The sequence below is a fragment of the Phascolarctos cinereus genome, unplaced genomic scaffold, assembly GCF_003287225.1.
Source record: "Phascolarctos cinereus isolate Bilbo 61053 unplaced genomic scaffold, phaCin_HiC Scaffold_3;HRSCAF=262, whole genome shotgun sequence".
NCBI lineage: Eukaryota > Metazoa > Chordata > Mammalia > Diprotodontia > Phascolarctidae > Phascolarctos > Phascolarctos cinereus.
The window spans coordinates 75,554,972-75,571,143 of NW_027555736.1; the positions used below are offsets into that span (position 1 = coordinate 75,554,972).

The 16,172-nt window shown below is 41.5% G+C and overlaps 1 protein-coding gene across 3 annotated transcripts in view; it reads left to right on the plus strand.

Moving 5' to 3' along the window:
* Positions 1-15,827, plus strand: part of BLNK (B cell linker) — a 95,591-nt gene extending 79,764 nt beyond the window's left edge. For 2 of the 3 annotated variants that reach the window (XM_020997075.2, XM_078150945.1), the window contains 6 exons: positions 1,049-1,139; positions 2,698-2,729; positions 5,300-5,376; positions 7,739-7,822; positions 11,222-11,377; positions 14,618-15,827. In XM_020997075.2, the coding sequence (XP_020852734.1) occupies positions 1,049-1,139; positions 2,698-2,729; positions 5,300-5,376; positions 7,739-7,822; positions 11,222-11,377; positions 14,618-14,737 (560 nt within the window). In that variant the 3' untranslated portion in view covers positions 14,738-15,827. The remainder of the gene's footprint in view (positions 1-1,048; positions 1,140-2,697; positions 2,730-5,299; positions 5,377-7,738; positions 7,823-11,221; positions 11,378-14,617) is intronic. The other variant, XM_020997078.2, reaches the window with a different exon arrangement.
* Positions 15,828-16,172: the final 345 nt, after the last annotated feature.

A 16,172-nucleotide genomic window follows, 5' to 3' on the forward strand; every position in this document is an offset into this window, starting at 1 on the left:
CACAGGAGCAGCCTGGAGCCTAGACAAGACTTCAACTACAATCTCCCCTCTGGAGCTCACCCACGCGCATCATTAAAGTACTAGGGTCCATGCAGCAGCACCAAGTCTCAGAATATGAAGGGACCTTAGAAAGCTGTCTCATTCAACCTCTACCTGAAGGCACAGGAGTGCAATGGAAAGGGCACTGACTTTATAGTCAGAGGGCCCGAGTTCAAACTGTAACTCTGCCGCCATTTCCTTGCTGTGTGACCCTCTGACCCTCAGTTTCCTCATCTGTAAAACTGAAGGTGGGAGTTGGACTAATTGGCCTTTAATGTCCCCTTCAGCTCCAAATCTGTGATCCTATGAAATGGGAAGCTTCTTCTGCTTGGATACCTCTAGAGTAAGAAGGGAGCTCAGAGACCATGTAATCCAACATGACTTTCCTCTCCTTGCCTCTTTTTACTGATGGTCAAACTGAGACCCAGAAGGGTTTGGTAATTTGCCCAAACAAGTTAAGTAGCTGAGCTGAGACTCCAGTTGCCCCCTCAGTCCACTTTTGGACAGTTCTCATTGTTACAGAATTCTTTCTTATATTGAGCTGAAATCACCCTCCCTGGAACTTCCACCCATTCTTTCATGTGAAATAAGTGTAGCACTGATTCTAACATTTTAGGGACTTGTGCTAAGGGAGAATTAGGGAAGTAGAAGGGTCCTCGTTTCTGCTCCATGATGCAGTGCAGGCCCTGCTGTCCAGAAGGTCCTCTTTCTCACGTTGGTGCAGGAAGGATTGCACCAGTCAGGCAGGGACCCCAAATCTCTAGTTACAAAGGAGTCTGAGCATAGTCCATACAAGCAGCAGACATGGAGCCTGAGCCAACGGGCAGGAGGCCTCATTCTCAGAGTCCTCGGTGACTTGGAGAGCTCAGATAGGACAGACATGCACAACATAGTGAGACTAAGAACAGGCAACGCTGGTGGCAGATCAGCTCTTCCCACTCAGTTTGGTTGTTTTACAGAGAAAATTGCATTTTCTTATAACCCTGAACTGCAAACTTTCCCCATGTAGAAAAGCCCGTACCTGCCGAACGTCACCGAGGCCGAACCCTCAGCCCGAGGCTGGACCTCCCACACCCGTCAGCATTTCCCACAGTCAACAAGTAAGAATTATTCTGTTCCTTGTATTCCCTCCCATCACTATAGTATGTGGTATCTGCAGTGAGGCTGGAAGGCCCAGGGTAGCTTCCTTGTCATGAACTGAGGCTGACTTTAAGCTAATGGGCATTTTCCAGCAAATAAGGTGTTTGATCACCCAACAAATGTGTTGGGCCCAAATAAAATAAAATTCCAACATTTAGCCATTGCATCAAGATTATGAGCCTTGTATGAAAATTATATCCGAAGTCTTCTTTTCATTGAACCAAGTAATAAAGAAAATGGACACTACTGTCAAGGTAGTTGAGATTACAACACCACAACTTTTACCCAGATTTATCCAAGTTACATAGAAAGTGGGTTTGTTTGTTTGTTTCTTGAATTACTGAGGTAATTACTTCAGCTTTCGGGGCGATCTACTAATGAAAAAGGTGTGGTAGAGTGAAGAACATTGGGTTTAGAGTCAGAGAAGATGGGTTCAAATCCCAGCTTTTCCACTTACTACCCACAGGACATTAGGCTACTCACTTAGCTTCCATAAGCCTCAATTTCCTCATCTGTAAAAAGAGTGGCTTGAATTAGATAGCCCCTTAGGTCCCAGCTCTAAGTCTAAGGTCCTATGATTTTTATATCATTTCTTTCTACAAAGCCAAAATACATGGTAGAAAGATCAGAATCTGAGCCAATTAAACTCCAAAAAAGCCACAATCCCTAAGACCAAACTCATTTCTTCCTCTAGATGGGCTCTCTTTCCTGAAATTCATGTTTCTGAAAATGGTAGTAGAATCATTCTCCCAGATTCTGGGGTCTGATAGCCAAGGTTTATCTTCTTTGACTCATGAAGCCCCCTTCAAGGAAAGCCCATCAGCCTTCCTTGTCCTCTTCCAATCAGTCACCAAACCCAGCTGATTCTTCCTTTCTCATTTTATGATTTTATTTTATGATTGCCAAACACTTTGCCTTATTTCCATTGTTTAATTACTCGGGATCATAATATATAGAGGGGAATAAAGAACTTTAGAAATGATTAATTCTGACTCCTAGAGAGGTTAAAAGACTTGGCCAGGGTAAGTAAGAAGAATTTATGTTGCTAGTTAGACATGACTCATTTGATTTATTAATGCAAGCCCGATGGTGCCTCCACTTAGTTCGTGGAACTGTGATGTTAGATTAACCATTTCATAGTCTTTTGAGACCTTGAAAAAGTCCTCCCTGCTAAGCCTCTAGAATCAAGAAAGTCCTCCTGTGGAGCAATCATGATCTTGCTGATAATTTAGAACTATCAGAGAATTTCAGAGAACCACAGAATAGTTCAACCAGAACACAGCTTAAAGACCATCTAGCCCATCCCTCTCATTTTATGGATAAAGAAACTGAGGCACAGAAGGTTTAAGTAACTTGCCCAAGGTCATATAGCTCGTACTCCAGACATGCTCATTGGTAACTGTCTCTGTCTGCATTTACACTCTTTAGAGTTAAATCTTTGTCATTCAAAGAAGAAAAAAAAAAGGTAGATTCATGCTCCATTTCATCCTTAACTGAATCTCTACTGTTTTATTTCAGACCAATCCAACAGAAACCTGTACCTCCACCAAGTAAGTGGAATGAGCTACTGATAATAAAATTAAAGGCAGTTTTATTTACAATAAGATTGTACAGAATTAAGAGATTTGGCCATTTATTTTTCTGGTTAATTCGGTAAATATAAGCAACCAACCAACCAAACAGTATTGAAGCTAGAGAGCTCAGGCTCCGCCCTCGATTCCTCATTCTGGCTTGACAGTAACCCTGAGTTCTTCAAGGGTAGGGTAATAAAGTAGGACCAGGTAGGTCCTACCATGCTGGGACAGTTTTGAATAGTGCTCTTCAATGTATGCCTATCATATGAGGACCAGCCTAGATAAACTCAGAAAAGATCCATCACCAAATTGAATCCAGGACAGTATATTCTGGGGCACAGCAACCTTGAAGGTCATCTTCTAAATCTACTAAACCTTGGAAGGACTGCTATCTGCCTCAAAACTAGGAACACGCTCTGTGATAAAATCAGAAGCTCTTGAAATATTGAGACACAACAAAAGTTCTGAGATGCAGAGGTGTATGTAGCAGTTAGAGAGCTAGTCTTGGAGTCAAGAAGACCTGGGTTCAGGTCCCATAAACTAGTTGTGTGACCTCAGTACCCCAGCTTCTCTTATAGGAAGGGTTCTGATCTGCCTTGGTAGAGGAAATGACAAGTCTAGTCTTAAATAAACTAACTTAAGCTCCACAGTGAGTAAATGCCAAATCCTTAATTTGCCTGAACAATCTGATGCTTTATGTGGGTAAAAAGGAATATTATACTGAACTAACTGGTGAGTATTACATGAGCACTGAAATTATAAAAACATAGGTGGCTGGAGATATAAGGGACTTCCAGAATTGTTTAGTCCAGTATCCCTCACTCCTTGCATTTTAGAAATGAGGAAAGTTGGGGGGAAGGGAGAAGAGTCAGGTATCCAAGATCACAGATTGGATTAGTGGCATAGACAAGACTAGAACCCAGGATTCCTCCCACAGAGTGCAGCTGTCTTGCCATTAAACCAAGGATTATTTGTAATATATCTACACAAAATCATCTCTCACATTCATATTAAGATGGGGGGGGAGAGGGATTTTAATGGGTTTGGGAATCATGTTAGCCAAATGCAATTTTCACTAAATCCTAGGTTTTATAATTAAATTATAAATAAAAACCTTTTGGTCATTATTGAATTTGTGGAAGACATTTAAATGTATATTACACTTATTAAAAAGACAAAGGCAAGGATTTGAGGTCATTCCAAATTTGCTGCAACTTCTATTGAAAGTTTGAAGAAGATCTTTAAGTCAAATTCAGTTACCACCTAATTCTAACTTTTAAAGGTATTCTATAATATGTAATATTTAATAGGTTAGGAATCTAGGGAAATGAATTAGTTCTTTTTGGCCCCAGGGGGAAGAAGTAAGAGCACTGGGTGAAAGTGATGAAGAGGAAAATTTAGGCTTGATATAACGAAAACCTTCCTATGGGCTGCCTCCAGAGCTAAGAGAAAATTCCACTGGAAGTCTTTAAGCAAATGTCTATATGACTGTTGTTATGTTATAACAGAAATTGTTTTTTAGGCATGATTTTGAAGGAGTAAGGCCATCCCCAACTCTGAGACTCTCTAAGACTCAAATATATAGGGACCTATCCAAAGAGCCTGGACCTAATCTCTCTCATGTGGTCCTGGACTACCGTATGTTCTTGGAGGCCTTCCCATAACAAGAAGACTAGTTTTGTTCATTTGCTTCCCAATCTTTGACGTGAAGGACACCATTCTCTGGGTACGGTGGGAAGGAGATAATGAAGGTATCAGTGTACATTAGGATGGATTGGCCTAAATTTTACTGTCATGTTTCAAAGTCTATTCAGATCCTGTTTGGGGCTGAGGGATACCAATGACACTGTTTTAGGTTTTTGTTTTGTTTTTGGTTTTGATTTGTTTTAAGTGAGGCAGGATTCTTACCCATTCTGTGTTCACTTGTCTGCTACTACTGGTGTCAATAAATGCAAATCAAATATTCTAGAACCAACCTCTTTCCAAATAACTGTTCAGGGGGCAGCTAGGTGGTGCAGTGGACGGAGCACTGGGCCTGGATTCAGGAGGACCTGAGTTCAAATCCAGCCTCAGACACAGAACAATTACTCGCTGTGTGACCCTGGCCAAGTCACTTAACCCCACTGCCTAGCCAAAAAAAAAAAACCAAAACAAAACCCAAATAACTGTTCAGTTCTAAAACTGAAGAGACTTCATGAGGTGACAGTATTGTGACACAATTCAGGCTACTCCCTGCCTCTCTTTGCTTATGCTTCTCTCCCAGCCTAGAATGTCCAATCCATTGCATTTACCTCCTCAGCTCCTACAAATCTCACCTCTGCCACGAAGCCCTTTCTGACCACTCAGATCCCTACTGGTTTCTGCCTCCTTCAAACATCTGTTGCACCTTTCACCTGTATACCTTTCCCTATATAATGTTTTATCAGTTCTGTAGTTGTTTGTCATGTTTCTGCCTAATCTCCCAACCACATTCATTGTAAGCTCCTTGCAAGCAGGGACTAAGTCTTATATTTCTCTTTTTGACTGATCTCAAATCCCTTTTTCAGAGCCTCCAGAGGTGTTAAGTCCCAGTATGGATATTCCATTACCCAACTTTCCAGCCAATTCCTGTTTGTCAGATCAGGTATGAAATTATTCCTGTAAGTATCAACTCTTCATCTGGTGGAGGAGCACAGCAACACATAAGAGAGAGTTTTCTAGATAGAACTTGAATGGAGTTACACATGTGGGCATTTAACATACTCTTTCATTTAATTCAATTTAACAAACATGTGCCAGGCACCACATTACACAAATAGGTAAATGAAACAATCTCTGTCTTCAAGAAGCTTATATTTCACTAGAAATGAAAACAAAAACATACATACATACACACACACACACACACATGCACACACATCTATCCACATGCACACACGAATGCATATATGCAATGCACACATGTAAATATAGAAGCACATTGTGTATATGAAGTACACACACAAACACACATGTAATATGCATGTGTGTGCCCTGTGGATATGGTGTGCATATGCATACATACATGTAAATGTATTTGCACATGCACACACAGAGACACACACGGTTTGACAGCTGAAAAACTGAGATAAGTGCAGGGAAGGGATCTAAAGTGTTGCTCTAAATCTGGGATGACTCTCACTGGGAAGGTCAGAGAAGGCTCCATAGAAGAGGTGACACTGAGTGAGGCCTTGAAGGAAAGACTTCAACAGGTGGCAAAGCTAAGGCTCAGCCCAGCAGAAGCAGAGAATGCAGAATGAAGGCAGGGCAAGAGGGGAGGGGTCTAGTTTAGCTGCAGGGCTAGGATCAGGAAGATCCGAGTTCACATCCAGCCTCAGACACTCACTAGCTGTGTTACCTTGGTCAAGTCACTTAACTTCTGTTTGCCTTAATCCATTGGAGAAGGAAATGACAAACCACTCCAGAATTTTTGTCAAGAAAACCCCATTTAACTTCTGCTTACCTTAATCTACTGGAGAAGGAAATGACAAACCACTCCAGAGTTTTTGTCAAGAAAACCCCATAGACAGCATGGTCCAGAGTGTCATGAAGAGTAGACACGACTGAATAACTGAACAACAGCAACAAAGTATGAATATATGACTTGAGAAGCCAGCTTGTCCAGGACCTCAAACACAGAAATAAGAGGTTATATTTTATTCAAAACAATGTTAAAAAAAGAAAAAAAAAGTAAAGATTTTTGGGTAGAGGAATGATGTGATCAAAGTGTATTCTCTTGTGATTCCTACCAATGACTTCTGTTAATTAAAAAAAAAAACATTATAGGTTACAGAGTCCTTTCCCTACGATGACTTTGTAAGGTAGGCAGTACAACCATCATGGACCCAGTTTCATGGATGAAATGATTAAGACTGTATCAGGTTGTCCAAGGTAACACAGTGACAGAATGACTTTCATCTCTGATATCCTGATTCCAAATCCATGGGTCTTTTCTCTGCACAGGGCTGTGTAAGAGGCTCCCTTGGGCAGCAAAATGAAGGCATATGGAGGAGGAGTAAGTAGGCAGGAAGCAGAAAGCCCAACTAGGTGATGATTGTAGCAGTCTGAGCATGAGATAAAGAGGGTCTGAACTAAGGCAGTTGCAATAGGAATAGAAAAAGAGGGAGATATGAGTTATCAAAATAGACTTGGGACCTGATGATATTGGGAGGGAGGGGGGAGGGACAAGATTGGATGAGGAGGGAAAGTTGAGTCCAAAGTTCTAAGTCTAGGTGACATACAGGGAGAATGATCATACCATCAGCAGAAATATAGTTATGGAGAGGGGCACGTTTAGAGAGAGAGTTCAGTTGAGTTTGATGTGGTAGTGGGAAATCTAGATGGTGCTAACCCAACAAGCATTTGGAAAAATTGGACGGGAGCTCCAGGCAGAGATGTGGGAAATAGAGATTTGAAAGCTGATTGCATAGAGGTGATAAATGAAGCCATGGAAGGAGATAAGCCCAATGGTGGATGTGTCCTTTTGCAGTTGACTGTGGGCATTTTTGAGGTCCCAAAGGAGATAAATGGTGATTCCCATTTCTCTAACAAACAGGAAGCATGTCCTTTCCCTGGGTTTCTCACAGACACCAGGGTAGGGAAGGGCTCCACACCACCTTCTGCTGTGCCTTTTTTTTCTCCCTTCCATAAGCTCTCTGTTCCTGTCTTGCAATCTAAATACCCACATGCAGAGTTTCTAGGTTCCTAGGGTCATAAATCTAGAGAGGTTATCTAGTCCAACCCCCCCTTATTTTACAGATGTAAAAACTGAGGGGTTTCCAGGCCCAGAGAGGTTGAAAGACTTTTCCAAAGCCACATACAGATATTCAGTGGTAGAGGTGGGATGTGAACTGAGGGATGTGCCAATCCCACATTCTTTCCAAGGTCCTTTCTACACATCTAAAAGATAGGGTTCTCTCCAGTCTCTCCTACGCGTTAGCATTTTTAATGTGCTCTTGGTTTTGCAGGAAGCTGAAGTTCACTGCCGACCATGGTACGCCGGCTCCTGTGACCGAAAGTCAGCAGAGGCTGCATTATACAAATCCAACAAGGTGTGTTTCTTAATTCCAAAATCTGTGCATAGTCTACCATTGCCATTCCTTTTATGTAACACTGTGCATTTTGATTGACTGTGAGCTATCTTTGGAACACTCTCCTTCCTCGTCTCCACCTCTGGGTTTCCCTCAAGTCCCAGCTAAAATCTCACCTTTCCTATGGCCCCCTAATATTAGTGTTTTCCCTCTAAGATTGCCTCCAAATTTTTATTTATATATAAAACACACATATATACATGTATACATGTGTGTATATATGATATATACACGTGTGTACATGTGTATATGTAACATATATGTACCTATACATATTTATATGGGGGGGGTACGTGTGTGTGTGTGTACCCTAGTTTGCATTTTATCTCCCACATTAGACAGTGACCTCTTTGAGGGCAGGGGCCATTTCTACCTTTCTTTGTATCCCCAGCATTTGGCCCAGGGCCTGGCATAGAGCAAGGGCTCAGCACGTGCTTATTGTTGTCGTGGGGAGACTTTGGCTTAATTTCTTGACGGGACTTATTCAAGGCCACACAGCGAGTCAGGGGTAGGGGTAAGAGCCAGACTCAGGCTTCCTCACTCCATGGCCAGCACTCTTTCTCCCATCTCACACTGCTTCTCTAGAAAAATGTCACATTGGGGCAGCGAGGTGGTGCAGTGGATAGAGCACCAGCCCTGAAGTCAGGAGGACTTGAGTTCAAATCCGGTCTCAGACCAAATACTTACTAGTTGCGTGATCCTGGGCAAGTCACTTAACCCCAGTTGCCTATGGAAAAAAAAAAAGAAAAACGTCATGTCAACAGCCTGGAAGTAGATGCTTACTTAAACAATTTCAGCCCTCTAGAGAAAGGCACCAGGCCATAAGAGACAGAGAGCTGGGCTTGGCCTCAGCAAGTCACAGCACCACTTAGATGTAGCACAGTTCCCCCAAACTCAACATTCTCAAAACAAGGAAGCACTTCCCAGAACTTGATGCTCGCCATAATTTCTTTTATTTCTGCTGATGGCATGACCATTCTACCTGTCAGCCAGTGACTTTGGACTTCTCTGTGCTTCCGTCCGTGTCTCTCACCTGGCCCAATTCCAATGCTTACCAGCTGCGTGACCACTGACAAGTTACTTTACAAGTTCCATTTCCTCACATGTAAAACAGACAACCTAACTCAAATGAGAAACACATAACGAGATCTCCAAACTTTAAAGCCCTGTATAGTCAGTTATTATTTTATCTGCTCCTGTGTTATAAGAATGACTTTCCCCCTTCTCCCCTCAGAATAATGACTTTCACCAGCAGGGTAAATATCTCAGCTCCTTCCAAGAACATTTACACATTTGACTGGGGCTGTTCTCCATTCCTCATGTCTCTCCCTCTGTCCCTCCATCAGCTTTGCTCTTCTTCCAAGTATCCTTCACCTCCTTCCCATCTCTCTGTGAGTATCTGTAGGCATGGTTACCTTCAGACAAGATGAGGTAAGGGACGTGAGAGGTACTGAATACCGTGGGAGGTCAGAGGAGTGAGAAATCACATCCTACTGGGGAACCTGGAAAGTGTTCAACGAAGAGGCATCATTGGAAGTGGGCCTTCAACAAGGAGGAGATAGATTCTAATGGCTAGAAGCAAAAAGGTCTTTCAAGGCAAAAGGGACAGCATGAACAATGCCACGAGGTGGGAAATATACCCTCTAATATTCTGTTACCTCATATTTCACTGCATCCCATTTAAGTGACATATGTACACTCAGAAGTTTCTTCAAGATTTACCTATGAACCAGAATGCTTCATCCTCAGAGCATCATTCTGTGCTGTTTCTAGACCCTGAGAGAGGAAGAGGAGGAAGAATAGACTTCTGTAGACCAGAGGCAGATGGTAGCAGTTTCTCCAACATCTGGTTGGCTGGAACTCTACATCTTGACTTCTGATAGGTCTTCTTCCCCTTCCTGGTAATGAAGATTCCTAGGAGAAATGGGTGAAAGAGTGAGAAAGAACACAGGAGAGGTATCCATCTGTCCTACCCTTACCCCAAGGTTTCAAGGTTTTACTCTTTGTAAAAAAGAGACTGGAAATTATTCTGAGGCAATACAGTGCCTGGATGGGTTTTTATAAAAATTTTAAAAAATAAATGATATTGACTTGATGTTAAGGGAAATTAAAATTAGGATATCCTTTTTAAAAGGTCTACAGACAACATTAATGTGTTCTTTCATGCATATTTACTATTCCTATAACCAAATTGTTCTATTTACTTCCATCAATTTATAACACCATGGTACATGGAAAGATGATGAAAGATGGAACCAGAAGTCCTAGAGTAAAACCTACCTCCAGCTTTACTACCTGAATAACCTTGGAAAAGTCATTCCCTCTCTCTAGATCTTGGTCTCCCCTTCTGTAAACTGAAGGACTTTGACCAAATGACCTCTAAGTTCTCTTTAGCTATAATGACAACAATAGCTCATGTTTCATTAGCACTTTAAGGTTTGAAATGCTGTGTGTGTGTGTGTGTGTGTGTGTGTGTGTGTGTGTGTGTGTGTGTGTATTCATTTGATGTATGACTCCATGCCCCTTTGGTTTCACTTTGTATTCGACTGATATCAAATGTAGAAATCTGTGATTTCATTAGTATTGGTATTTGTACTTCATTAGTATTCCCAGATGAGGAAACACGCTCTACCAATGAAGGCTGGCACATACTCTGTACCTTATAGTTCTAGAGGGTTGTCCAGGGCACTTAGAGATTAAATCCTATTTGCCCAGGGTCACATATCCAGTATGTACCAGAGGTGAGGCTTTAACTCAAGTCCTCCTGAATTAAGACCAATCCTCTGTCCATTATACCACACTGGAATGTTGTTGAAAATGGTAGACCATAAATTCTCATAATTTTTCACATTTCAATAGCATTTTATAGTTTACAAATTACTTCTACACACCTGATTTCATATGACCCTCACAAAGGTAGGGGTGGAAGTAGCAGCATCCCCAGTTTAAGATAAGGAAACAGAGGTTAAGTGACTAGCCCCAGGTCACATAGCCAGCCGCAGAAAGCACACTGGACTTGGAATTAAAGGACCTAGATTCACCTTCTATCTTGGACACTTACTAGCTGTGTGATACTGGCAGCTATACTACCCCTCTGGGCTTCGCTTTCTTTATTTGTAAAATGAAAAGGTTGGACTAGAATTCCAAAGTCCCTTTCAGCTCCAAAATTTGTGACCCTAAGTGAAAGAGCCAAGATTGGAAACCAAGTTTTCTGAGAAGTTCAGTGCCCTTCCCAATGAAAAGACATTCAAGGCCATACATACCTTTCTTTAGTTATCCTTAAAGGTGGTTTCCCATTTGCAGTAAGTAATAGCAATACTAACCATAGTGTGTGGGGTTTTTTTTTTCTTCTATGACTAGGATGGATCATTTCTTATAAGGAAAAGCTCTGGCCACAACTCCAAGCAGCCATATACATTAGTTGTATTCTATAACAGAAGGGTTTATAACATCCCTGTGCGGTATATTGAATCAACAAAACAATATGCTTTGGGCAGTAAGAAAAATGGTGAAGAGGTGAGTAATTCTTTCAGTTCAACTCAACTGTGCCACAGAGTTTCAGCCACTGTGTAAGGCACCCTAGGATATACAAAGGAAGTATCACACATGGGCACTGCTCAGTACTGCCCAGACCTCAGGAGATTCACAGTCTTATTCTGGAAGCACAACTTACATATGACATAATTAAAGAACATACATTCTTGTGCTACAGATCCTATGGGTAGTCAGGAACAAGAGACATAAAGGTCAAGACAACAGCAATGATGAAGTTCATCCAAGTCAAGATCATAATCCTGGACTAGAAACACAGAATTCAAGATCCATATTCCAAAAAGAGTTAATTAGCAAGGCAAGACTAGAAATTGGATTACCAGGACAGGGTTGGAAACATAGAGCTCAAGTGCTCAGAGCCTATGCAAAAGTACTGAAGGTCAGTTTACCAGGCTGGAGTCAGGAATGGAAATTCGAGGAGGGGAACAACTAAGGACCCTAAACACAAGGTCAAACCTGTCTTAAGTCTTTCTCAGTCTAGACAAGTGTTAAAACTTAATTCTTACTTGCTTAGCTAGTTTGCTCTCTCACTGAAAGGTGACCACTGAGTTGGAATAGTAAGAAAAAAGTGCACGGAGGATCCAGAACTTGATCTGGAGGGTGGAGGATAGGTAAAATGTATATAGACATAAAGCTGTGGTCATTTGTCCTCTCTGCTGAGACACTACCAGGAACCAGGGGCTCGCTACTTTTCAAAGCAGCCCATTTCCTGCTAGGTAGCTCTAAGTAATAGAATGTTTTTCCATATGTTCAGCTGAAAGCTTCCTTCAAGTAACTGGTTCACCAGTGTTGCCCCGTGGAGCAACACTCCCAATAAATAAGCCTTCCCCTCTATGTGACCTGACTTCAAACAAATGAATGCAGCTAGTATGTCTCCATGTTATATAATGTAATTCCTTCAAAATGTCACCATAGAAATTATCAAAGTAATTTTGCAGTTTATCAGACTTTCACCAGTAGGATGACTATCTCAGCTCATTCCAAGGGCATTTCCAGTTTGGCCATGAAATGGCCTTGTGAGCTCATCTCTGCTTCTACAGCATTTACTTAGCTTGACCACTAGATGGCATAAATGCCCCTGAAATGTTAGATCTAGAAAGAGTTTAGTGACCACTGACTCTATTCCCCATCGTCCACTTCATTTAAAAGAGGCCCGCAGAAATGAATCACAGAGTGGACATGGTCCTGAGAGGCCATCTAGCCCACCCCACAGTAGAACAAGAGCCATTCTTCTACAATATCCCCAACAGCTGGACATCTAATCTACTCCTGAGGGGCCACCCACTATTCCTTGAGGCAGCTACCCATTCCAATTTGAGATAGCACCAACTATTAGGAAGCTTTTCTTAAAGGACCTATATCTGCTTCATTGCAATTTCTGCCCCTTGCTCCTAGCTCTATCATCTGAATACAAGCAGAATTAAGTCTAGCCACTTTTCCACATGACAGTCTTGAAAGCAACTTGACTATCAGGTTTCCCCTAAGTTTTTTTTTTTCAGCCAAAGACAAGGCCTATTAGAACATCTGCCATATTAGCCAGACTCTTAAGGAATCTGAACATTAGTGATCAGTGGCTAGATTATAAGAATCTGAGCCCCTAAGTCTTTTCTAATACAGTCTAAACATCCCCATTCAGCTGTCCATGATCCTAGAGGTCTTGAGTGTTCAGACTGCTAGATCTGACTCATTCTGACTCCTTCAGGCTCTCATTTATTTTATCTAGTAGCTTTCTAAACAGAAAGCATTTTGAAACTTTTGTAGTTCTCGGTGGATCTTTAAGAAACTCAGAAAACAACTCATTTCTGGTAAACCAATCAACTCTTTATTGTTGAAATGTATGTAACTTTGGGAAGGAAATACTTTTATAACATAAGTCATAGCAAGGTTAAAAAAAATCCTATTTCTTAAGCCCATGATCTCCAGGAAGATCACAGGTTATTATCTCAGTTATTATTTCTGTCTAAGCTTTCAGAGAACCCATGTGTGTCATGTTCCTCTTTATATCTTCTTTCCCCTCCCCTCAGCTTTGCTCCAGACATCTCTTCAGGTTATTCTCTCTCTCTGAGTTGCTTCTTAATGGCTTTTTTCATACTAGTTATGACCTTGTCCTTTGAGAAGAGTGACCAGGGGCTTCCACTATCCTCTAGCTTTAGCTCCAAACTGAATAGGTAAATAGGTAGAAATCGGAGGTTGAAATGGGTTTACTACTTTTTTAAAAAATTTATTCCAAGCTAACTAACTGAAGGCTATGTAAATCAGTCAGGAGTTGTAGTCCAGGAGTCTGGAAGACAACTTAAGCCCTCAGTCTCTCTCCAGTCTGACTTAGAAGACCTGTCTCTTACCTGGGAACCCTTGCTGTTCCTCCCACATGACATGCCATCTCCAGACATTGACCATTTTCGCTAGCTGTCCTCTATGCCTAGAATGCTCTTCCTGCTTATCTGTGCTTCCTGGCTTCTGTGGCTTCCTTCATGTCTCAGCTAAACCTTCTCTTCTTCAAAAGGCCTTTTCCCAGCTCCCCTTAATGTTAGTGCCTTCTCTCTGACATCATCTCCAATTTATCCTGTATAGGTCTTGTTTGAATAGTTATTTGTATATTGTCTCCTCCATTAGACTATGAGATCCTTGAGAGGACTGTTTTTGCCCTTTTTTGTATCTCCAAAGTTTTTCACAGTGCCTGGCACGTAGTAAGCACTTAAGTGCTAGCCGACTGACTCACTGAACAAACGAGTCTTACTCAGTAAGGCCCTATGCTAGGAAGATGGTTTCCTTCTCCAGCCTATCTAATCTGCAAGTATAGTAGAGGTATTTATTGTTCCCTACCCTCTAAGACACTTTGGGGTACAATTCAATGAAATATTAAGTAGAAATCACAGAACCAAAGAATGTTGGAACTATGGAAGGGACCTTAATGGTCACCTAGTCCAATCACATCATTTCACAAGTGAGGAAGCCAAGGTCTAGAGAAGTAAAGTGAATTCTCAAAAGTCACACAATAAGACAGTTGAAGAGCTGAAACTAAAATCCAAGTCCCCCAGCTCAAGGGCAAGTGATCTTTTTGGAAGAAATTCATGAGGATGGTACTTGTGTTGGAACAAGAGTTCACTTAGTTGTAGAAGTTGGTGTAGAAGAGATGGGGCTTGGAGTGGGCTTTTATATGGAATTAAAGTCTTGCTTTAATGTGTCTCTCTTTTCTTCCTCCAGCACTTTAACAGTGTGGCTGATATAATAAAGAATCACCAACATACACCTCTGGTTCTCATCGACAGTCAGAACAATACCAAAGATTCCACTAGACTGAAATATGCTGTTAAAGTTTCATAGGAAGTAAGAAGAGAAGGGAGATTAGTAGAGTTGCCTCAGATGTCTTCAATTCTCTACTTTTTTTCGTGACCCAAGAAACATTCTGAAGACCACTCTTGGATCACAGCTCGTGCACCATGGACTGAGGCAGCTGGCACAGAGGACAGCACTCCTTCAGAAGGAGATCTTGGAGACTGTGCTGTCTGTTGTTTCTGTTAGTATACAGTGTGGTTGAGATGTTATCACCATTGCCATAAGACTCCAAACTAGACTGCAAGAAGCAGTTAGAGAATGAGAATTTTCAGTCATTCAACTACAAATTCTCTTCTATTGATCCATTTTCAGCAGAAGAAAGCAACGCCATCTAGCAAACAAGGTTGCTAAGAAACTGAGGCTGGGAAGAAAGAGCTCTAAACTCAGATGGCTGAGATATCCTGGGTATCTTTTCTCAAACCCTGACAATCACTTCTTGATTAAACTTCTAATGTAAAGGAAGAAAAGATCAGAATATTATGATATATTCTAGACCGTATGTAGCAGGAATGTATTATTGAGTGATTGCTCTGACCTGTCAGCACTCAGTTCCTCCCACAGGGAGGGCAGGACAGGGAGTGTGGATGTGCCCTAAATCATGGGGTCAGCTTTCTAAGAAATCATTGTTCACTTCCAGGTTGGTTGGGGTTGTTCTACTCATTCAAGAGATATCATTCTTCATGCACGTGTCTATCGGTGGACCCAGAAGTGGGATGAACAAAACCCTTGAGTTCACAGCAAACCTTCTCCTAGAGATCCCAAAAAGGGGGTGGGGAGGTGTTATGACAATCAAAATTGGACAAGAATGCGATTATTTAGAAGCTGGCAACTGACCATTGAAGATAACTATATTTTAATAAGATGCTTAATTTTTATACACTCTCCTGCTATGGTTAATGCCGATTGACCTTGCTCTGAATATTCTTAACATTTTTTAAGTAAAATCCTTTTCTAATGTGAATCATGAACCTCCTTCTTCCCAATCAGCCCCCTACCCCACCCCAATCATTTCAGTTTTCTAAGTATGGTTGTTCCTATGTGGTACAATCTCATTAAATCTGAATCTGTAACAACCTGACTTGGACCAGTGAAATTTATTTTTTCACTATTGATAACAAAAAGATTTTTACTAATAAAGATTCATAACAGCAGCAAAATTGATTGGCCCTTGGTTTCTAACTGCAGTTAGACGTGGAGTCACGAAGACCTAGGTTCAAATCCTGCCTTATTCATTAGTGATATGACCCTGGGCAAACTAACTTAACGTCTCTGGGCCTCATTTTCCTCATCTGTAAAGTGAATTTTGATTTGATGACTTCTAAGGTCTAGCTCCTAGGACATGAACCTTCAGGCTACTGAAAGATCTGGCTCTCCAGAGATTAAAAACATACCTCCTCCCTTGAATGTGTGCTAAACTACCCCT